Source organism: Anabas testudineus, chromosome 19 (assembly GCF_900324465.2).
Source record: "Anabas testudineus chromosome 19, fAnaTes1.2, whole genome shotgun sequence".
NCBI classification, from domain to species: Eukaryota; Metazoa; Chordata; class Actinopteri; order Anabantiformes; family Anabantidae; genus Anabas; species Anabas testudineus.
This window is the reverse complement of record NC_046628.1, coordinates 5,800,855-5,826,470: the sequence shown is the minus strand read 5'-3', so window position 1 is coordinate 5,826,470 and position 25,616 is coordinate 5,800,855. Positions and strand designations below refer to the sequence as shown.

The following is a 25,616-nucleotide window of genomic DNA, read 5'->3' as shown; positions in this document are numbered from 1 at the left end:
CAGCGTGACTACTCCAGAGTGTCTGGAAGAAAAATGTAAATTATCTTGAGCCAAATAACATTTTTTATGTTAGTGTTTTCGTTGTGAAGTGGTGAAACACTTCATTCGATGCCCATGTGACTCCACCATATCAAATCATGTAGATATTCCACTAGAAAAATTATTATTATTTATTTATTAGCTATTTCCAGTTACAATAGTCATGTAGAGCATTAGCAATGTCTACATTGTAGTTAAAAAACAATATTTTAAGTGACGCCAACCCTTTGAGCAGTAGTATATAGCTTAAATAAAAATCTACTTCCTAAAGCCACTTAGCTTAGCACAAAGACTGAAAATGACAAAACTGCTAGACTGCCTCTATCCAACAGCATTAAAGTCTTGCAGTACCTATAAAGCTCACTGACTTTGTGTTTGCATGTCCTTAAGTAACCTGGTTACAATTGGCTTTCTGCAGGAAGTTGATTTCTTGACTGTCATGTAAATGAGAAACGTGGTTTCTGTAATCAGCAGTAGGGGATTAGAGAAACGCAATTTCCCCAGGTAGATTTCACCTGGAGAATGCCAATTTCTTTGCTATGTATTTGCGTAACCGAGTTTCTAATTGGCTTTTTATGAACGCGCACATGCATGATTAAGGACTGCAAATAGGGAAAGTAGTGCTGTGGAGTTGCTAGACCAAAACATGAAGTGATGTCTCATCTTATTTAAGTCCCCCATAAAATCTAACTAAAATTGTAAGTAACACAAAGTGACCTGTTGAAGTCTAAACATGTTTCTATTGTTTTATTCTTTTTTTTGTTTTTGTTTTTTTGGACAGTTGCTGTGTGCTAGATATGTGCTCGTTCACTCATTATGCTGTCAATCGGTAACCACACACACTCAATATACAGCCTGTGAGCAATGCTTCCATAATATGTACAGGGTAGAGACAAAAAACTACTTGCTGCATGTAAATGTGGATTTACAGAAACAAGGTCACTTGCATGTCTTCCCCAGTTTCTTGGATTAACCTGATTACCCAATGTAAGCATGCTCAATTTGTACCCAATTTGCAATGCACACTCCAAACTTTACTCTTTTTCCCCAAAGTCTATATTTATTCTGTGTGTATGTTTTAGCAGGTTGCCCTATTGTACACACTGTGATAACCACACCTCAGATAAAGAGAACATCCAACTGGCCAGCACCTAATGTGTTTGAAAAAGAAAAGAGTACCTCATCAGTTTCCAAAAGATGTTCTTTTAAAGCCGCTATACCAGCCTAAAATACACAGGTAATGAAAGCACAGGCGCTCATACACACACCAAATGACTCCTTGTGTTCATTGACAAAGTGCAAATGATGCTTCTTTCTCTCCTCTCATAATATCCTCTATTGTTGGCATTGTGTGGGAGAGAGAGACACCAGTTTGCCGCGGCCAGTATAATTCTCTCATTATGAGTTCAGAAAGGGGAAAAGAGGCACAGGGAGGGATGAAGGCTCAGAGGCACAGTGTTCCACAAAGAGCAAAACCCAACTGATAATGGAGCAAATTCATCAGTCTCTGACTCTCCATCTCTGTCTGTCTCTCTTTATCCATCCACAGGCCTTACTGAGCTTTAGATGGAAGTCATTTCAGAAAGCTGCCCTGAAGAAGACCAAAAAGAGAAAAAAGGAGTACAAGCTGTCTTTTCCCGCACCATAATGTCATGCAATCTAGCACAGGAAAGGGATAGGGATCGCGATGCCTAAAAAAGGAGGAGGTCTGGGTCTGGAGGGAAAGAGATGAAGCAGACACTTAGGAACACACGCCATGTGAGAGTTTGTCATTAGATCAGCTTTTCCTCCTCCGACTGAGTTAAGCAGCGGCATAGAGCTGTTAGTGTATTTATTTTTTTAACCACAAGGTTGCTGTGACCTGACTAAAATCCCATTCCCTCCCAAAACCCTCTCCTACTTCGGCTATGGCTCATTGCGCTCATCATTGGTTCAATTTTGCAAGCATATGCATGTGTGTGCAAGTTCAAGAATGAGATAAAGACTAGGGAAAAAGTCTAGGGATCTGCTTCAGGGTATTTTAAAGAGACCCCTGCCTTCTCCTCTTAATAGTCTCAGGTCTTTAAGAGTGTTGGCTCGGTGTTCAATCACCATAACAACCTCACCTTAACAACAATGACTCCAGTAACCTTGGCCATCCATTAGCCTGTCTAAGAACAAAGGCTGTTTCCATAGGGAACCATTAGACGAATATAGCTCTGGGAAGGGAAATATCCAATACACCAGATGGGCTGCGCTTTATACCAGCTCCAGGGCTGGACAGCAGTCTCACACACTCTCTACTGAGATGGGGAAACTAGGCTAAATCAGTGCAACACATGAAAAAATGTTCAGGATCGATGCTGGAGTTGATCCACAAACGTGAATCTGCAGGTGGACATTGATGATAGCCCAAAGCTTGGCCAATATCTACAACATACTAAAGCAAACTATTTTTACAATATACTGTATTTCCATATATATTTAATTTATTTTCAAAAGAATGGGATTTCCTAGATGACTTCCAGATGACACTGATTTATTTCATTGTTTGTCAGTGGTTAGTTACTTAATGCTAAACCAGTTTCAAAAACACTTGGAAGAAGCTATGACTGCCAAGAAGACTGACCTACTGTACAGTACAGGCTCAGAGAAGCTCCACAGGAGCTCAGGGGCACCACATTTTCACTTGTCCGAACCGATTAAATCCTGCTGGTTCAGGCATTGACTGACTGATATACTGATTAGGATATAGTTGCAAGTAAAAAGTAATGGTACTTTCTGCAATTTCTGAGTTTTCTGCATTAATTAGTCATGAAATTAATCTGATGTTCACCACAGTCACTGAGCTGAAGCTCAGTAGAAATCTAGTGATGCAGCACGACAATGAGCCTTAACATCATAGTAAATCTATTACAGAATGGCTTTAGGGACATATAATCTGCTTTTTGCAGTGGCCCAGTCAGAGCACAGACCTCAATCCCCTAGAGATGCTACGGAAGGACCTCATTACAAGACCCATTCGCACCAGACGTCCTAAGAATGTGGCTGAGCTGAAGCCATTCTGTGTGGAAGAATAGTTCACAATTCCTCCTGAATTTGTGAAGGTCTTACCAACAGCTACATAAAGAAATTCTACAAGGTTATTGCTGAAAAAGATGGTTCAACCAGTTATGAAAACATTCTTGTTATTCCTTTTTTCACCATGGCTCTGCATGTCTGTGAAGACTCTCGGTCACCCACGTCATGGTTATCCCAAAATCGCCGTTCAGTATCAATTGGGCTTGTTTTAAGTTCTTGTAGACATTTTGCCTTCTATTCAGAAGGCTTTATAAGTTCTGGGTGACCAGCTGAAATCGCAGGCTTATAAACCCTGTGGAGTCACGGAGTGGTTAGCACTTGTTGGCCACCTGTTGTTCCACCTGGCTTTCATGTGTGTCCCTGTGACCACCTGAGACACAGTGTGAACAACTGTGAAACGACCCATTGTATGTGGTTTAACAAGGGTCATTCAATCTTGCAGTGGACTGCTTCCTTCACTACAGTTTTATTTTAACACTACAAGTGCCAAAAATGTCAGTTATCATCTCAACACATGAAACGTCCAAATATTTTTTAATGTTTGAATATAGTGTGAACAAGAGGAATTAAAATCAATCATCATGTTTTCACCCTGACAGGATAATGGAGACAATTTCACACAAATAGATGTCAAACAGCTCTCAGTTCGAGCCCCAAGTTGTGAATATCCATCTATTATGTATGAGTTGAGCTGGGCTCGGCTCAGTAACCAGCCAGTCCTGACTATCAGTTAGTGCCGAGGATGTGTCACCTGTCTCTTCCCGTCCCATATGGTTTTACACTGACTAACATTATAGATGTACCTCCTGGCAACTGAGTGGATAACAGCATAGTGTGCGTGTGTGTGTGTGTGTGTGTGTGTGTGTGTGTGTGTGTGTGTGTGTGTGTGTGTGAGAGAGAGAGCATGTGAGCGTGCACTAGTCTGTACGGCAAATGAATCTGTACAGAATGACACATGTGTCTACTGTACCAGCTCTTGCATGTGTAGCCATCTGTATCCGCGTGTTTGTCTGACCTGTATTTATCAGTTTCTGTAAATACCTCAGCAGGTATGTGTGTTTTTTCCTCCCTGTTGCGTGTATTCCATCCAATGAACATTATATTCGTGTGTTTACCACTATACACACGTGTGTTTATCCATGTGTGTCAGTGTGCTTGTGTGTGTGTCAAGAAGCTGAACTGAGGAACTGAATTTCTGTGTGTGTGTGTTTCTGTCTTTCTGTCTCACAGAGGGAACTGGGGGACGGCTGAGGTGTAACACCTTGTTAATGTGACAGACACAGTAAAACAGTCACACAGGGAATGAGCCACCGTTGTCTACTTTGCTCGATAACTTGACAGATGCAAGGAGAAGCAGCAGTTTGGTTTGTTAAGCTACTCTTGAGTCCAGTTCCCAATACACCTTACTTAGATAAGTACCTGGCACAGAGCTCAGGACCCACTATTTTAGCTAAGTGGAGTAGTGCTATTACTATTGGCGTAAATGCTGTAACAAACATAGAGGTGGCACAGACTGCAGCAGGTCACTATTTTGGGATTGATTTAGAAAGGCACCAATCGATGACAAGGGAAACCCAGCTATGCTGGAAGGATGACAGCACAGAAAACGGACTGTCACAGTCAAACGCTACAGACGTGGACAAAATTGTTGGCTGTTAATATTTTATTGCACAACCTTATAAAGGCAATCACTGCAATCAAGCAATTTCTGTAACTCTCAATGAGACTTCTGCACCTATCAACAGGTATTTTGGCCGACTCCTCACAAGCAAACTGCTTCAACGGTCTCAGGTTTGAAGGGTGCCTTCTTCAGACTGTATGTTTGAGCTCTTTCCACAAATGTTCAATATGATCAGGACTCATATAAGGTCTAAATAGTTAAATATAAATAAATTAATATAATTATCCTGTTGGAGGACCTATGACCTGAGACAGAGAAGTTTTCTGACAGCAGACAGCATGTTTCGCTGCAGAATGCCTTGACAGTCTTAAGATTGTATTGTACCGACTGAAGTCCTCCTCAATCGTTTCCCATTAAGTCCACTTTGGCTCAAACACTGACTGATGGTGAGATCTGACACTGATGTACCTTAACCTTGGACTTTGAAAGTTGTTCTGTCAGAGTTACTGACAGATTTTAGTCTAAACCACAGCAATGGAGTGACCAACATCTCTATCTTGAGGATGGTTGATGGCAGATTTCGCCGCGTCTACAAAAATCTAAGATGAGTCAGCGAAGTGTTGTGTTTTTGTTTGTGTTTACTTGACTAAAGTTGACTGTGGAGAAAAAAAAACTGAATGGAATGATGCTAATGAACACTGATGATGAGGTATTAATGCAAACTTGCTAATGTATGCAAATGCTAATGTATAATTATTTCAGAGCTTGCTCATTCGTTCCCTCACTCTGTGGCTTAATGAACTTCTAACTCCTTTCCTTTATTGTACTGTCTGTTTTTCAATAAAAATGATCACAAAAAACTGCAAACTATTATGTCTTTGTCCCCTGGGCATGGTTCTCCACTATGAATATAACATATCAAGCACAGTCAAATGTGAATAAATCAATACGTCCAGACAAAATGACTTTCAAAATGACTTACTTTCTAGTTTTCCCTAGTAAACAAAACAAGCTGCTTAGACAGAGAGATATTGTGGCTGAAGGTACCTGATAGACGTGGTAAGCATTGGCAGCTCTGCCCTGCAGGAACACAGAGGGGATCCACACGTTGATGAGCGCACGATGAGCCCTGAGTGACACAAACAACAAACCGTCCTCACTGCTGTCGTAATTATCATCATCATTATCATTATCACTGGCAGCAGCAACATCAACAGTGTGTCAGTACTGTGCTTGGACAGCTACAGCAAATTACAGCTCACTCTGGTAAAACACCTCGAAATCTAATTTGGTCATGAACTGAGAGTGGAACGAATGAATGAATGTATGAAATCAACCTGCGTTTGAGCTGTGTTCACAGGTAAATGTGAGAAAAAATAACTTAAATTTAATTATGCCCAGACAAGATATATTTTGCATTGATGAGATGAAGCTCTTACAACCTCCAAAACAAGAGAAACTGAATTTATAAGTGCAAAGGATTGAAGAAGGAATGAGAGAAAGACAGAGTGTAATAGAGGAAAATTAAAAGAGATATATTCTTACGTCTCAAAATCTGACAGGCTGGGGTCATCTGACGTCTGGCTTAAATCACCTGGAACCTGAGGGAATGAGACAGGACACATTGATGGAGAGTAAGAGAGGGGAAAAAAGACATTCAGTACAATCTGCACAAATTTATACACAAATATTATGTGTTCTGTCCAATATGACAGTGATTCTCAGTGTGTTGTGATAAGAATGTGTGAAAGCCAACAAGATAAAAAGTTAGAGCAATGGTTTAGTGGCTGTCACGTATGTAAAAGCAATTTATAAACAGCAGACATCATTATCCAAGTGAACTGGCTGAAAGTAATAAATAAACCATTTAAACAGTTATTTTGACTTTTGATTTTATCTAAAGGTTTCCATCAGTAAAGTTAGCTTTGTGAAATGACTAAATAGATACATTAGCAAACAAATTAACAAATTAATTAATTAATTTAATTTTAATTTTATGAAAAACATACTGTAACAGTAACCTTTCAATAGAGCTGTACAAATAACATACACTTTCAAATAAACTAACTTTTAACATTTCTGGAATATACAACTGAAAGTACTCTTTCAGTTGTATATTCCAGATTATATAAAAGATATATTAAAGAGGGGTGTGGGGGTACAGTACGGAGACAAAACAGATTGGAAACCACTAAGATATATAGTGTTTACACATCGTAGATAAACATCTGGAGCTCCTCTCCGTGCACATATGTGTCTCGTGTGTGTGAGTCTCCTCTACTGCTGTTGGGCAGCAGTGGTTGTCCTAAAGTGACACACTACACAGTTGTATGTGCATTGTGTTGATGTGCGTGAGTTCATCAAGCCTGCGATTTATTTCACGCTTTGCTTCAAGGTCCCTTGAGGAACCATATGACCAGGCCCAGATGTTGGCCTTCTGGATAAGTGTGTGTCTGTGTGCAAAAAAGAGCATGTGTGTGTGTGTGTGTGTCTTCCCATCTCTCTCATCCAAAACTGGCCGGTCAGCTTCTTGGTTCTCCCACAGAGAATCTATCTAAATGTGGGCAAAAACACTGTCACAAAAGCCACATGAGTGAGGTCTCCAGCCACCGGGCTTTGATGAAACCCTCCAAGAGTCACACACACAGAAAGCAACAGAGGAGTGAGACAGAGAAAGAGACACAGTGAGGTATAGAGGCAGAGATAAAGTGACCAGGGTTTGTCATCTGCAGCAGCTCATGGAAGCTGGAATCATGCAATAATCAGGAGCCAGACATGGACACACACAAACACACACACACACACACACACACACACACACACACACACACACACACACACACACACACACACACACAGACAAGGAGACACATAGACATAGTGAGCGGTCCAGCAGAGCAGAGCTGAGGCTGAGGGATAAGAGGTCCTATCTTCAGCCTGGGGCTGCCAACACTGCTGGTGTATGAACTCACACTGTGGACAGTGTGTGTGTTTGTGACTGCTTCAAGCTCTCTTGAGCATGACCAGATGTTGGCACTCTGTGTGTGCTGGTTGTTATTGTAGACGATGACTTAGTGAAGAAGTGAGAAAAAGTAGTTTCTTTGAGCTGAGTTTTAGTAGAAGAAGTGGATAGGCAGTCGCGTCCAGAAAATCAAACTTCATCAGCAAAGAAGCAGAAACAGGTGAGCAGTGGCCACGCTGTTTGACTGACAGATTATCTCTGTGAACAGCAGTGCAGCAGAGCCAAATAAAAATGAAACACAAGACACAAGAGAAGTGCAGTTAACTGTTATTGGCAGCCATTGACAAGAGAGAAAAACGAGCAGGGGACTGGTGCAAAAACAAAAAGTGGAGAGAGGAGATGAAAATCCAACAAAATCACTAGAAGAGTCAAGGAAATGGCAGGGCAACACGACAGGAAGGAGGGAAAAGAGAAAACCTGCAGAGAAAACAAATGAGAGGGGACACCAGCGTGCGCCTGTCCAATCACTCACCGGTCCTCTCAGGTCAATGAGTTCCTGTCTCATCTGGACAATGAGGTGGTCTTTGGCCATGAGGGAACGATACAGGCGCTCGTTAAACTCTATCAACTCACCGTGCATCTCGGCCACCTGCAGCACACAAACAAACAGACAGACAGAAAGAAGAAAACAAGAAAAGGCACTTAAAATAAAATAATCACAGTTATATAAGAGAGAATTCTGTAATATTAGACAAGAGAAAATGATGTAAACAACATCATGTGCAGCACGGGAACATTCAAGAATACATTTCAGTGTAATACAATTTGAGTTTAACACACAAATGGTAGAAGCACTCCAGGTGAGATGTAATGAATGTTGACAGCAGGACAGATTCTGGGGAACAGTCAAACCCCTCACAGACATGGGAGGGAGAGAGGGGTGAGAGACAGACACAGACACAAGGCGAGGGAGCGAGGGGTGAAGTCACTTCATATCTTAAGCAGTCAGACTCCTGCCAACCTGCTAATCAATTGTCTTCAGCTCTAACTAACCTTGACACGGCGTTATTCACGTGTGTATGTATGTGTGTGCTCATGCGAATATGGCCAATCTATTATGTGTGTGTGTGTGTGTGTGTGTGTGTGTGTGTGTGTGTTCTCCAGCCTGTCTGCCTAACCAGGCTGGACAATGTGGACAGGTCTCTGTCAGAAGACTGACAGCTGTGACACACACTGTGCTGTATGGAGGACACCTGCTGTCACAGCCGCTTTGGCAGAGCCCGGTGGCTGGCTGACAGGTGAGCCGCGCCGCCGCGCCACCGCTGCTCCAACACCGACCTCCATACATTAACTTATTCACAGCCCATTTAAGAAACCACACACAGCCGCAAAAGAGGAGGAGAGGACTCTTATGTAATAACTACGATGCTGATGATCATCATAAACAACTGAAACCAAGTTCACTGAATATTTTACTGTTTTTTGTAAAAGTTGATTCTTGTTTCAAGTTCATTTCTGAAATTTAATAAAACTAATTTTAGCTTTATTACAAGTGTGAGTGTGCATGTGATGAGGAATCAGGAACAGGAAAGCCTTAACCCCTGTAATATTGTACAAGCAGGTGAATATTAGGGTTAGCTAACTGAATGCTCGTGGTAGCCTTAACGTTCGCAGACAAGCATCAGTCGTCTCATCTAACCAACAGATTTTTTAAATATAAAGATTCCATCATAATGCAATTCCTTTCATGGGACAATAATTCCTCGAATTAAACAGGACTGGAAAACATAACTTTTTTGCACAGTGTGGGACCTTTACACTTTAAACATATCGGAATTGAAATGGTGTTGTGAAACGAACCTGAGCAGTCTGGGCTTTAAGATGGATTGCGGTCACTGACCACAGATCAGTCGTGTTCAAACACACAGACCCAGCCAGACACCGCTGCCCTCTGCATGTGATGCAGCAATGACATTACACAAGAACAGATTCAATGAATGTTTCAAAATTTTACAAATCTGCTGAATTCAGTGTATATTATATATTCCAATGGTATAAAAGTAGTTTCAAATCTCCAGTTGCCATGACAACGTGGTTTAAAATATACAGAAAGCAAGGCTACCCCAACTCTGGAGCAAACTGCCTCTGGGTCAAACAAACACTTCTCCTCGTGGAAATTCGAATCTGAATGCAATAGTTTGAACAAACGGAAAAAAGCATGAGATCTGGCAGAAATCTGGAAATATGATTTTAATACAGATATAAAACCAATAAAATCCGACCTGATCATAAATATGTTGAACATTAGATAGCTAAAAAGAAATAACAGCGGTTTAGTGTAGTAAGAGTGATATAAAAGACGCTGCTTAATTAACTAGCTTGACCGCCTATGCTTATGTATTCAATACATGGGCTGAAAGCAGAAAGCATACAGACAAATCTTTATTGTCAAATGTATCAAATGCAGTATTCACAGTACACATCAAGGCCACAGGAGATCTGTGGTGATTCGGTGCTATACAAATAACATTGAACTGAATTGAATTGTCTCCTCAGAAAGGCTGTGTAACCTTCCCAGTGTCAAACACAACCTGAGCTGTATAGACGGTAATCAATGCAAAGTATAAAATAAACAAATTGAAAAAAGATCTGGGAGTTTTGGAAGGCCTTTCGTCCACTGGAGGTGATTCAAGCAACTTCTAAGCAAGAACACTCACTTACAGGATCACATAGAACTGTACAGCAATAAAACACAGCTGATGATGGTGATCTCAGAAGTTAAAACCTGACCAACACCAGGTCAGAAATAAACCCCCAAACTTGACATCTTGATGTTTCCGTCTCTATCCTGAAAGAAGCCTGGTGTTTATTTCAAATACTGAAAAGGACGCCCAAACACACAGTGTGAACAAATGACCTTCTGTCGTTTTCAACTCAAGGAACGTGAAGTGGTTACAGCCTAAAGCACAGCGTCTGCCCTCTACATGCCAGCCATTCATCACCTCTATTTATTTTGCCGCCACAACTCTTAACTAGGACATTATAATAGAGGGAATTAATTTTAAGCGTGAAGAAACCCAATTAATTCTCAGTGAGAGGGAGCTAATCAGTTTGTCATTCTCCGGCCGTGCATGTGCGTTTGTGTGTACTTGTACAGTATTGTATGTGTATGTGATGTGTGCTGCTTTGTGCTAATTCGACACAACCAATGGTGGTCTACATTAAGCTGTGGCTGCGTGACTATGTGCTATCGTTGCCAATTTCTTTTAACGGTCAAGTTCATCTTCTCTGCTGGTGTTAACTCCGGGTCATTAAGAAGCACGACCACATTTCAGTGTTTCACTTTCATGCCTCCACCTTACATGCAATGGGCATTACTCAGCGTCATCATCCTGCTATCTAGACGACACATCTCTACCGAAGGTCACCCAGAGGTTGACCTCCGGCATCTGCAAATATCTGCGGGAGTAAGGTTAGCGAAGGGCTTCAGAACCATCCACGTCAAAATATAAATGAGAAACATAGAGATCAGTACAGCTCAAAATGGCCGTGGTGACTTCAGAGCTAAAGGGCACTGTCGGAACCAGTTAGGTTTAATTTCAGTTTAATGGCACAAACAATTTAAACAACGAAATAAATATGAAAGAATGGCATCACAAGCAATGTGATAAATTTGATCAAAACAGCGTAGTACACAAGAGATAACAAGATGAACAAACTAAACCAATGGGCCAAAGAAGGCAGAGCAATGCACCAGCTTTTATATGAAACCATTAAAACACATATTAAACATTTAACCCGACAGATCAACATTTCAAAGCTTGACAGGCTGCTTTAGGACCATCCACAGCCTTAAAGCAATGGCTGTATGGCTCCCACCTGGCATCTTACATTCAAGCGATCTGAATGAGTTGTAATGTTCTGCTGGAGGAGGATCGTGCATCCCTAAGCCATACTTTTAAGGAATGTCGGCACTTTGTGATCTGCTTTGCTATTCAGCATCGGTGCCAGTGCCATCTTTATATTCTAATAGGCCTGAGATCTTGAGATCTTTCCACAGGTGGGGCTAGCTTTGACTTGATTTCATTTTCTCCTGTTTTGAGGTAGAAGTTTATTTGCAATTAGTGATTAAAACCAGAGCCTGGTTTCCCACGCATGAAACATCTGTCTTTGTATATGTTTCTGCACTTTATAATGCTCAATAGATACAAATTGAAGGCGGTGTAAGAGAGTTAAAAACTGAACCATGAAAGAAACAAATAACCTTATGATCTGACCCAGTTTTTACCACATCCCTCTCATTATGTGATTAATAATGACAAATACACTATATACAATACGATTAACAGTAAACATTACCATGTAGGTTGGTTATTTCCTATGTAACAAAGACAAATTGATATCATTTATTTTATCAGTGAAGGCTGGAACTGTGCAGCTTAAGTAAATAAATACCCAAGTATACTTTTGTTCTAAAATGGTATTTGGGAAAATTGTAGAAAACAGACTCAGCTCAGTGTTTTTTGGTTCACATTTGTAAATAGCAATGTTATCCATCACAGTTATGTCACATATTCCGAGCGAGTGTATCTAATATAAATTGATGTTTGCTATCGGACACGTTCTCCGGCCTGCAGGGCCGGTTTAGCGTGATGCAACTGTCGGCACTGGTGGAGTCATCACAGCTAAGTGCCACCCAAGTGATGCTGACCGCGCACTCCCTTCACACAATCTCCTCCTTCACACAACGCCTTATCCTCCTCCTCTGCTCTCCTCTCCCATCTTTATAGAATCTCTTTGTGCCTCTTCCTCTCCTCTCCTCTCCCCCGCTGTATGATCTGATCTGAGCTGCGCCAAGCTGAGCGGGCCTGAATAAAAATTGCTAAGAGAGCCCTGGGTGAGCAGAAATACAAAAAAGAAAAAAGAGACTGAGAGGGAAAATGGGAACAAGAACAGCGGGGGTATAGCTGACCCTAAACCTAATAACCTTAATAAAATGCAACACATATAGAGAGTGGGGTAAAGCAAAATGAGGTCAAGAGAATCTGAAAACGGAGGCGGACAAGGGGCAGAGAGCTGATTAGAGCTCAGGTTCTACACAGGAAAGTCATTTTGTAATATGAACACACCCAGAACAGATCACAATTCACACACAACACGTTGTTCTAAACATACTGGTGCAATATTTATCACTCCATTAATATTGCAGAGGCATTTTTTTTTCACATTTTAACAAGTTATTCTGTTGCTCAAGCATTTGTTTTTTTGATTAAATATTAGTTTTCATCAGCTCCTCGAGTGACAGACGAGCAAATATGAATGAAAGGTCTCCGTCTGGAACAAACACTGAGGTTAGGTACACCCCAGAGATCCCCGTTTTTGATACTTGACTGTAAGAGTTTCTGGTGGAGTGGAGGCTGTTGTGCGACTGGGCAAAAACACAGTGTGCTTTCATTGTGCGTTCTCAGTGTATTTGTACAGTTGGAGGTCGTACAATGAATATGAATATATTCAACAACGTTCAAAGTCAAAGTTGCTGCCTTTTCATCATGTGCTTTTATCTGAAAGTTGAGAATTGAAAGGAGACTTTAAGGGGATTACACACAGTACAGCAAAAATCACTGTGACAAGCTGGCACTAAGTTTGTCTCTGTTAATGTCTATTATTTACATTATTAATAGTCACATACGTCTAGCACACAGTTCAGAAGTCTAATTCATGTAAATAATATCTCTTTCTTCCCAAGGCAGACAGTTAAAAATCTTCAGGATCTGTTATCATGTACTGTGATACGACAAAGACTAATGGCAAACAGTTCTCAGTCTTCATACTAAAGCTGTATACAATTTAATAGAGGGCAGAACACCACAACTTGAATGAAGATGAAGATCGGTTCATTTTTTCTTATTCACAGCAGGAGGGAGACCCAGTTGCAGAGTATCAGAGTATCAAAGGGTCATTTAAACATCTCAAAGTGGGTGAAGCGTCAATCACAATACAGCTAATACTGGGTTATTTCGTAATTCTGAATGCAGCTTGTGTCTCTGTCTGTGTCTCTGACTCACTTTAGCACAGCTGCTCCCAAACAGGAAGAGACACGGTTGAAAAATAAGAGGGGGAAAAAAAAAGGAAGAAAATTAGTGTGTGAGTGGACCAATATAGACATCACAAGCTGTGCTGTCCAGTCTGAACTGAAGTGGAAAAAAAAGATACAAAGAGAGATAGTGAGAGATGAGTTAAGAAGTGTGAGCACATGAGAGAGGCAGATGGACCAATAGAAAAAGCAAGAAATGGGGAGTTTATAGAAAACTCTAAATCTGGTCCGTGGTACAGACGTAGCTCTTTGTCACTGCAGCATCACACAGCAAGCTCCATGAGAGCTTGGATCACACATCGCATGGTTGTGTAGTATTATTACTTTGAAACGCTGCAGCGATGGCAATGTTCAAGTACAGTGTGTCATCTTTAATTTTGGGGATGTTTTCATCACGCTGGGATGAACGGTCAGAGAACTAAAGCTTTCATTTGGTGCATGTTCTCGTGTTCTATGCATGCCAAAAGTATTTGGATAGATTAAGATTAGGTCTGCTTTCAGAAAGCATTTTGCTATTCTCTATCAGGAGACAACATTTTAATGTGCACTGACAGGACTTTCCCAGTGTGAAGGTAGGGGATTAAATGTCACTTGGTAACTTTACGGATTACTATTGCACACGCCAAAATATGTTTTCACTTTACGTATCTGTGCTTTCAAGACTCTATGATTGCTGAACAACAGCTGTGAGATCAAAGCAAAACGACTTTCACTAGGCATTGCTGGCCTGTCGAGCCTTCGATTTCTCTACGTGTCAAAGTGGTGTGCATTCAACTGTCCTAAGAGTGATACTCAGCATTACAGGAGTTTGGAAGTAAGGTGTAGGCAATTGAGAAAATGGTGTGTAGGTGAAGAACATCGTTAGCTTAATGAATTAGTCTGTAGAGTTACAGGTGACGTGTAATAAAAGCCCAGATCTTTATTGGATTTAGAAATGTTCTCCAGGAGCCCTATTAACTAGCTTTACACTGCAACACAAGAACAACAGCGTGAACCATAACCACATGTCCACAGCTATACATGATCGTCAGCCGGCGAGGGCGCCGTCTGTCTGACGACTAGTCGTTTGACTTGATACATTACAGCTGGCTTCAGCTGATAAGATCTGATAGATACAGCTGTTTCCTGCCAACAGAATCTGCAGTGTCTAGCGAGTAATGAGAGGCTTCTTTTGTCTACCTGCTGCTCAAGAATGACTTATTTTTAGAAGTAAATCTGCCTCCATCATTACTGTAAACTGTATTTATGCCACATGAGAACAAAAATCTTAAAGCAAACTGGGCTAAGTGAACAGATTATGAGGCTGGAGGAAAAAGGAAAACCTAGACTTTAGCTCCTGCTGCAGAGCTCCAATATCACGTATATGTATAAACGTATTATTGCAGTAGTCTAGCTTAATAGCAACAGTAGCAGCAGCATGTATGACTTTAACATACATGTGCACTGTGAAGGTCTGTGGTAGGAACATTCACTTTGTACTGGTGTGACAATTATCCTGTGCTGTACCTCTTTAATGATTAACTGACAGAGACATAAAATGATCTCAAATTGTAACAAGATCGCGGAAATCATTCGTATTATTGCGTTATGTTTTTGTAGGGGGAGACTGTTTGTGTCCCAATCTGTACATAGACATTTCTACATTGGATCTAAATAAATTTAAAAAAAGGTGAAAAAACAAATTTAATACGGCCTAGGAAAGCTTTTGTACTCTGTGCATGTGCAAGCACTTCAAAGCAGATTCACCTCCATTATTCTGAGTAGAATAGCATGCATTATGTAGTATTTTGGCTTTTCAAGGGTCACATTCACTTGCATTACACAGCAAAGACAACAGGCATTATGCAGGCATATGGGTTTATATTCTCCTGGTTATTACTGTGTCTCCTCTTTCTGCACAGAGGAGATTCTGAGTCGGTGGCTTGTAATTGTTGTTCTTGTTCTTGATGTTGTTTATGGTTAATTAATGAGCTTGCGGATCAAAGGGAGAATCCCAGATCCCACTGGAAGTTTCGACCCATATCTTCTCTTCTCCATCCTCCAAAAGTAGTCTCCCTCTACTTATCAATACGACACAGCAGATACAAAAATACACACTGGGGAAAACTAAACAACAAAAAGACGTGCTGCAACACTAACTTCATAGTCACAAGACTCCTAATTTAGTTCGAGTCTGTTTGTTTATTGGATATGACTCAGACATCTGCGAAGAATTTGGATTGGGACGATCAGCCTTGGAGCTTTAGACAAGTTGATTTACAGCACTAATAGATGATGTAATTAGCTCTCAATGTGAAGCACAAAAGCCTCTTCCAAATCTGAATTACCTAAATAACTAAGGCATCTAATAATTTTATTTGGCAGGTGCCTTAAGTAAGAAGATACTGTTTCACAAATCTGTTTAGAAACTAATCTTGCAAAAGGTGCCAAATGGTGATCAGTGCACTGTTATATAGAGTCAGATAGGAAAGAAAAAAAAAAGCTCTAATGCCATACTTTCTTAAGTTTTACAAGTATTTATATTGCAGTTAGCCTCATTAACTTCGAAATGCATGCATGATTTCATTTATACTAGGTTCATAGGTCATTGTTGCCTCTACATCACAGAGTCTTTCACTTATATCTATTTATTTATTTATTTATAATTCTATAGTTTTCCTTAAATATAAAACTTTCTGAGCACTCCTTAAGGGAGGCTGTCAGCCTGAATCTTCTCTGGCAAGAACTTCTGGAGAGGATTTAAACAGACGCTGAACAAAATGCCAAACTAACAGCATCCCTGTAGAGGTGTGTTCACTCACTAAATAACAACCGCTTACTCAATTTCCTCACTGCTGCTTTTAGATAAATGAAACTGAAGGTGTTTTTAACAGAGCACATTGGAGTGATTTAGACAGCTGTTATTCTTGGTGAAAACATCTGGATTTATGGCTGATATCTTTATCAAAACGCCTTGTTTGCCGTCTCATGACATCAGGAACAACAACGCTTACGTTTCAGAGCGGTCTTAATGCATGGATGCATTGAGGATGTACCTGTGAACATACAGTTTTGTCTGTGAGAGTCGAACCCTCTAGCAGAGTGTCTTTCCACAGTGAGTCTGTAGTCTCCTCTCAAGCGTTTGGTGCAGTGCTGTTTTCACAATGTGAGGGGAACACAGGACACGAGAAAGTTTGAAAAAGAGATCAGATGAAATCACAAAATCTTTCTTCCTTGACTTTTGCCCCCCTCCAGTTGGTAGTGCCTGAGGGAACCGCTTACATGGCCTATACTTAAAAACATCCCTGGACATACGACATATGTAGCTGTTTATATTCTAGTAATCATACATTTCATTAATTTCACTCTGGTTTGTATACTTTCCTTTGTAGTTAGCATTCAACTATGTTGTAATATTAATATGTTCTTTATAAGAGGCTAATTTAATTTTCTAAAACATTAATTTTCCCAGGGCACACTCCAGAGTTGTCCTTGAATGTCTCTTACACACTGGCTACAAATGACTGAAAAGATTCAAGGTGAGTTTGAAAGTCTGAAGAGCCAGAGGAGAGGCAGTCGTTACTACTCCCCGTTTTATCTAACACAACAAACCCTTTTTTCTACTCCCTCCTCCATCGTTTCTACCCCTTCCTTATTCAACAGGGACTTAAACATTTATTTTTGACTTTCATTCTGTGTGTATGACAACTGAAAGTCATCAAGAGTAGCAATACTGACAACAACAACATCCTCATATAATTTATATCACACAGATTTAAAAAAAAAAAAAAAAAAGAGCACACCGTTCAGTAATAACACAATGCCACATCCATGCTGCAACAATCGTTTCCATTTCAAAATAGATTAAAGTGGTATTTAAAAATGAACAGTCACATGCTGGCGAGTGTGAATGATTTGCAGGCTGATAAGTTCAGAGAGGTGGTTGTGTACTGTATACCTCCCGCCTGACACCAACAGTCTGTGTGCACCGATAAGAGGTTACATCACTAGCTGCCCACCCCTTCCTTATCACTCAAGCCTCACAGATCAATGCCATGCAGTTCTGCTGTTTCTCAATCTCAGTGGACATGTTAACTGCATTATGTAATCTGTTTTATTACTCAGACACAATGAAAAGTGCTGCAATAAAAATAAAAATGCTTAAGCTCCTATTACCCCTCAAGTTGCTGTAGTTTGCTTTTTTTCCCTCTTTGATTTTATGTCTCTCTGCACCCCTTTGTCTTGTTCCATTTCAAACAAGCACCAGTCCACTGGGATATGCTCTTCCTACTTTTAAACCCACAGCCATGCAGATCCATGAGGCAAACCCCACACATTCAGAAATGAATTTACACAGCTGGTGAATGCATGAAAGCATACACAAACACACCTTATATTGCTTTCTTTCTGCGAGAGCTAAAAGATGAGGGGAGCTGCGAGGAGAAGTGAGGGAGAAAGAGAATAAGGTGGTAGGAGAAGATCCAGGAATAATCAGTGAATAAAAATAAATGCTTCCTCCACAGGTCACTGCTGTGTCTCAGTAGAGGGGCTTAAATTATGGTTCAATAAAAATAAAGGAAAAGATGATTTTAAAAATATAAAACACCGATGATCAGACATACAGCATCAGGTGGAATCTGTTAATCAAAGGGTGAACACACTGCCAGACAAACACAGCTACCCGAGATGGCACATTAACATAGCAACAGGAGGAGACCAGCGGGAAACCAAAAAGCAAAGAGCTGGAGAACATTGCATTTTCACCAACTCACCCTGCTGGTTAACTGCGTTTTTACATCTCTAAGTGGGCAGACAGTCTTTAACAGTTCCGAAATGTGTCACTTAAAAAAATTATCCAAGCAGCTGTGACATGAAATTCAACTAATCAAACAGAAATTGCGAATAGAAATATAGCATAAAGGAACTATATGTCATGGGAAAGGGGTTGTACCATAGTTACAAAACCACAGACAACCCCCACCCAGCTCCTTCCATCAGTTCAGATTAGCTTTTTTAGACTTTAGGTTTTCTGACTCATAAATTCTGGTCTAATTAACCTTGCTTTCAGACACAGCAAGCAGTTGTTCAGCAAAAACATACACCCACATTTCTCAATCTGCACAACCTGCAGGCTTCATAGAGATTTAGTACGTTGACTGGCTGATATACTGTATATGTTAACTTGCAGTGAAAAATGCACAGTTGATTTCCCCTTACTTAATATAGTTAAGTGCTTTTATTTTTATTCCTTAACCGCATCTACCGTGTCACATTTGATGGTTTGAATGCTACAATCGGCTTTTTAAAAAGGAGCCAGAACTATGGGCCTCCATTCAATGACAGTCTTTACCTGCAAACTGTCCTACAAGGTCAAACCACTGATTTGTTGGGCTGCACTGTAGCTTTCTAAAAGACATCCAACAGGTTCTGTTCAGTTAAGAAAAAAAAAACCTACCATCTTATTTTTTCATGGATCCATTAACAATGTGCTTCCCATCAGGACACATATGAGAAGATGAGGATTCAGGAGGAAAAGACCACAGAGCCCTTGAGATTTGACTCCAATATAAAAAAAGTCGATGCAATGCATTAGCATCATTGAATTAAAACTGAACTGGGTCACAAACACGGGCGTGTTTCCCAGGTTAATGAAGGCTGAGCCCTGTCCAATATTTATTTGTGTCTGGCAGGCTTGTACGTATCCAACAAGGCTCAATGTGACATTTTCAAAAATCAATAACTTTGTTGGTCAGAATTTGTCTCAGCTGCTGGAGCGAGACAGCTGAATCATGAGTGTTGACAGCTACTAATGTAAATCACATAATTTCTGAATCCTCACATCAGGGTCGACAGTGGTGCTGCTGAACCTGGATTAAAACATGCTGGCTCTCCCACAACTATTTCATACTGCATACTGTAAACAATATTACACTGATCCACTTTTCCTTTATGGCAACTAATATGATTATACTATAATATTAACTAAACCAGAGTGTTGAAAACACTGGTGGTTAACAATAATGAGAGCATTCTGCATCTGTTTGCTGAATATCTTTGTAGTCCCCCCTCCTCCTCTATGACTGTTCAGTTAATGATAGCAGCCAAAGAGCCAGATGTAGCCTCTTGCTGCAGAACCCAGTTTACAGCTTCTTACAATAAATATCGAGGACAAGCAAAACACCTGCATTCTGCATGACAGACTTATTTAAAGAAAGCCATTGAAGCCTGGCTGGTTTGGGACCAGAAGAGAGCCTGCGGTGTAATTGTGCCCCACTACCATCCTCCCGGCTTTCTGTGAAAGCCCAATCGAGACTGACAGAAAAGCAAATGAAGAAATAAATTAGTAAACACCATTAAAAATACATCACACATACATGTGCATAAATAAGTGAAAACATAGTTTGGCCAAACAGAGGCAGAAATATTTCTTATTTAAGAAATATAAAACAATGGATTAATTATTCATGTGGATAACCCCCACACAGCTCACACTCCATTAGAGGACATACACAATGCCTTGTATTTTCATCCGCGGATGTCACTCTCGCTGGGAGTGCTGCCTCGTTGGTCAATCTAACAGCAAACTGGACAACTCCCATCCTCACTCACACAGCTGGCAACTTTATGCCTGATGTCCAATTATTAGAGATCTTCACCATGCTCCGCAATCAATATACTTAAAAAGAAGCAGCAAAGGGATTCGCTCTTGGCTGTTAAAAGTTTTAAATCAATGCGACTGCAGAAAGCACAATTCCCTGCTTTATTTAGAAAGAGCATCTTAGTGAGAACTGTATAACCCTGTATATCTCTAAACAGCCCTAATTTAATCTTATCATTCAGACTTTTTCTTGCTCATGCACCAATTTAGATGTTCCTCAATGCTCGGTAACAGCAATAAATCATTATCACATTTAAATTAAATTACTGTCAACAAACAAGATAGCCCCCACACTGTTTTCTTTACTTGTACACTGTGTGGCAGCAGCTCTTACGTGGCCAGAAATCTAGTGAGGTGCCCCGTTCCTGTATAGCAGCAGCTGAGTTAGGGTTTGGCCCTGGCAGATAATTACAATTACTGAAATGCAAATGGAAAAAACATGTTTATCTCTTCAGTAAATCAAACCAGATAAACCTTAGATTGAAGAATCAAGTTTGTTTTTGGAGGAAGAAGCAACTGGGTTTATGTTACAGAAAAGTGGGTGTGACGAAGAGATCACAGTAGTGTTTTATTAATTTACAGTAATTGGATGAAAGAGGTAACAGTGAATTAGATGAGAAGATTGATGCGTTTCTTGTTCTACTGAAGTGAGCATAAAGACTGAAAACAGATGCAAACAGCTGGCCCGGTCGTGTCAAAACTATTAAAAACACATCTATGAGCTTGTACAAAGCTCAATAATCGATCTTTGCAAATGCTACTGTAAATTTTTAAAACATATTTGTTTCAGCAGTATTTCACTTATCCATAGTATTAAATAAATAAAGCACTCACCTCTATGAGTTTGCGCTCATAGCTAGCAGCCAGTTCCTCTACGTCACCCATGAACTTATTCTGCGAGACAGGGGCCTGCTCTTCATTTGACCGCAACACTGACAGAGCTGGAGTGGAAAGAGAGAAGGAACGCAGGTATATTTACATATTCAGGATGTACAGAGACTGTGATATGTTAATAACACACGCCGCAAGCCTCTTTTCACCACCAATTATAAACAGCAGATTTGTGCCAATTGTGGCGTCTTCTGTGGCAATCTGGGAAACCTGCCGCTTTTTGATGCTTTTGTTTTGGTGGAAAGAGAACAATACACAGGAGACAGCGGATCCATATGATACACATATTACTATTCAGGCAGGAGCTATGGATCTACATTTTATTTAATGTTTTGTGGTTTTGTGTTTTATTTAAGTTCTGTCAAAATGATAAACTCCCCTTCTCTCACAATCACCTCTTCTTTCTTTCTGTTCGGACAGGGATTATTGGTTCTTTGCACTACTGTAGCTGGCTAACCTGCTAAAGTAATCAAGACGGGGCCTAAAGAGCTGCTTTCTGAGCCCATAACAATCAACTAATCAGGTTGCCTCTGCAGAGAACAGCAGAACTTGAAGCCCTGTATCTTTTTACCGAGGGGTGGGTAGAAGACGCATTGTTTTTTCACCTCTGCGAAAAAGCAAATTAACACCGTTATTTCACCACCACACACAGCTAGACAAATACACTGAAGCTAGGAGGAGAGAGGGAACAATTGAGCTGAGACAAAGAAGAGAGGGAAATTAAAGTAGCAAGATAAAGATTCTGCATGTCCGCAGGCTGCACAGAACTTGGATTGATCACTCTTTAGGAGAAGTTTTAGAAAACACGCAGCTGGACTGGATAAAATGTGAAGCCCGGCAAGTGTGTGAACGTCTAGACAGAGCGAGGCAGGTATTGATGAAGCAGGTCGGCTCATTGTGGCTCTAAACAGATGGGACCTTAGGGAAAAAGCTGCTGAGGAAACCAGGCAGGTGCACAAACAAGAGCACTGATGGATAAAGTCCCAGAGGGTATTACAGATACACACACTCACATGCTCACCATGCACATGTACTGGCCTTTCTCCAACTACTTGTGCATTTTTACTTTCCTTCACAGGTCAATGAATTTTGTTTTCTGTACATGTGCACCAGGTACTAATATGGTACTTAGTGCCTAACTTACGGCTGGTACGTGTTAAGGTACGAGGGAGCAGAGCTGAATCCAGTTGCTTTAAAACAAGTCTACAAACCAATGCAGCAGCTCTGTACGTCCAGCAGTGTTTTGAGCCAAATGCTAACATCAGCATCCTCACAACAGCAAGTCAGACATGCTGATTTGTAGCAGGTTGACCGTGTTTACCATGCAAACTCGCCTTATAAACTCTGAACTGTTGTTCACAGTAGATGACAAAATAAGAAATTACTAAAGTAATTTCATATCACCCTGAGAAGGACATACAGGTTTGTATCTAATTTTATGCCTAACATAGAATCACTGACTTAAGTATTTCATTTCAGTATACTGTATACAGTATGCAGTATACAAAAACACCTGAACCATAAACACACACATATACATGTACAGAAACACAAACCTTGGAACAAAATGAGTGACATTCTGTTATGCCACTATACAGCTCACAAATACCAGCATAGAAGCAAAGTAACACACACACACCTACAGTAAATTGTTCATACACAAACACACACATACTGAGGCTGACAGAAATGCATTATCATGGCTCCTTAAAAGGGCCCAGCGGCACAGCAATCCCCAAGCTTATCTTTGGCCCACCACTAAGATTGTACTGTATACTACAGTCAGCAGTCTAATAGCCTAGAAAACTACTGTACACATACTGTACACACACACACACATAATGAAAATATATACATACTGTAAAACGCACCGTGGGACACACACACACACACACACACACACACACACACACACACACACACACACACACACACACATACTTGGGAACAATGAAATAAAGATAAAAAACAAACACACACGGTAGGTTGCTGACGGTTGTGCTTGCAGCCTCAGCTCTGAGGCATTGCTGTTACCTGTCACACAGATAGGCACTTAATAATGAAACACACACACAGGGTGTGATGGCGAATGGGAGAGAGAGGGCGGGGTGGGGGGTGAATTACAGATAGGAGGGGGTGCACACAGATGTTCCTGACTCCAGGAAATTGGGCACACAGCTGGTCTGTAATAACAAAGCTAACAGAGCAACACTCCCCAGCAGCTGTGTGAATGTGTGCGAGTGTGGTATGCAGAAAACCTCACAGCTACACATGAGCCATGTGTTGTATGACAAGTGCTGCTGAAAGAGCATCAGCCCATATTAGAAAACTGTCTATGGGTATGTGTGCGTGTGTGTGTGTGTGTGTGTGTGTGTGTGTGTGTGTGTGTGTGTGTGTATGTGTGCTGCGCTTCCCATTCCCAGAAGTGTGCATCCCCTGGGTTTTTACCTGAGTGTGTGTGTGTGTGTGTGTGTGTGTGTATCTCCTGAGACGTATTTGTAATGATCCCAATGTGTGAGATAATGAGCCAGTTTAGTGGGGGGGAGGTCTGCTGAGGGGTGGACACACACACACACACACACACACACAGGCCAGTGGCTGCATCTCCACGCTAACAAGGGTTTTCAAGAGATTGAATGTTCAAACCGCAGCACCCAGAACAATAATACAGTGAGGTTTTGGTTTTCCTTGAGCGGCTGTTGTTAATGTTTCTGCTTATTATTCACTTGGTGACATTGTCAAACTGCTTTCAGATGCAAAGCCAGTGCATGTTTATTGGGAACAAAGAACCCAGCTGACATGTTCAATGAGGACTGACTGCACAGAACCGTGTTAAATAAATGGGAGAATCAGTCAAGTCGTGTTTGTTTAGTAAAGATTTCGGAGACAAATGTTGATTGGTCTCAAAGCGCTTTACAATGTGTGCAACACAGAATTCCTGTGTTATATACACGTATTTACCAGACAAGTGTGTCTTGGTAATTTTCAGTTCAGAGAGTCACATCTGGTTGGGATTTTTGACAGAGGTTATCTTTCAGCAAATGTCAAACAAGTGGATGACAGGGTGGGGTGACGTTATGGCTTTTAGATTTTAAATTAGATGTTGGTAATCAATTATTCTGACATACAGAACATAGTTCATCACTAATGTGTTTCTCTGAGTATCAGGTCCATGGGATTTAAACAGTGATGCCTTTTTAATTCATTTTGGCTTGTATGTCATAATGGATTTAAATTGAATTAACTGAGATTTGCTGTAAATGCGGTAAATTGTCACTAATTGCAGTCAGATTTGAGAAACCAGTATATTGTGTAGTAAGAGGATAATGCCTGCCCCTTAATAGAACCAGGTGTAAAAGTTCCCCTGTGGATCAGGTGTCATTATCCAGGTACTATATTCAGATACAGATAGCATGTTGATACTGGGTGTAAATCAGGTCTCAGTCGATCTTATACAAAGTTCAGGGGCCTTCACCTTTGCCTTTATTGTTTGTACAGACCAAAAAATAACTGGGATTTTGAATTGATAACACGGTTTGTAGTTGATTTCTGAGTCTAATCAGTTTTTTTCTGGGTTTTCCACAGGCTCCCAAGAGTACAGAACTAAGCGAGCAGCAGGAAGATGGTTATCATGCATAGATAATGGTCTGCTGTGCACAGTGAGCGGATTCCCCACAGACCACAACAGGTCTTACACTAAGTGAGGGAAAAGGCAGACGAGACCGGTGTAGCGAAAACCACCTGAAGAGACAGAAAGGTTGGGGAAAAGAAGGTGGGCAAGACTGAGAATACCATGTTCATATACGTGGTACCTGTACAAAAAATAATAAATAACAGATAGACGTATGACATTTTTATTTTTTCCTAATAGTAACTACAACAACTACAATTTAGTGCATTTTCCATGCTGTTAGTGTTGCTGTGTTTTCTTCACCGGCTGAAATGATTATAATGGTGAAGCAGAGAGCAGATAAACACCAAAGCTTACAAAGCTAACTGAACTGTCCGAAACTCTCTAATCTATCTGGCCTGGGGCGTTGAGGGCCAAATGCTGAAAGGCTCCAACTGTCTGCAGGTCAAGAGATCATCAGAAAGATTTGCCCTAAAACGGACACGGTGCAGGGTGAAATATGGACCAGCAGTGGTATTTACTCTCTCTGGTGATGCTGTTGCTACCAGCTGGAAGGAAGACAGGGTAGGAGAGAGATGAAAGGAGACAGTTCAGTTTAGTTTGACATTACAACTGCTACATATGGTGTAGCTGTGGGTTCATACAATATACAGCCCTATACTGCAAGAAGATGGAAACTGG

General features: G+C 40.8%; 1 protein-coding gene across 1 annotated transcript in view; it reads right to left on the bottom strand.

The window, feature by feature from the left end:
* snx29 (sorting nexin 29) overlaps positions 1-25,616 on the bottom strand; it is a 107,046-nt gene that overhangs the window by 35,731 nt on the left and 45,699 nt on the right. Inside the window, exons 15-18 of the mRNA XM_026351345.1 lie at positions 21,248-21,354; positions 8,215-8,331; positions 6,266-6,321; positions 5,768-5,849 (exon numbers count right to left, since the gene is read on the bottom strand). Coding sequence (XP_026207130.1) covers positions 5,768-5,849; positions 6,266-6,321; positions 8,215-8,331; positions 21,248-21,354 — 362 coding nt within the window. The remainder of the gene's footprint in view (positions 1-5,767; positions 5,850-6,265; positions 6,322-8,214; positions 8,332-21,247; positions 21,355-25,616) is intronic.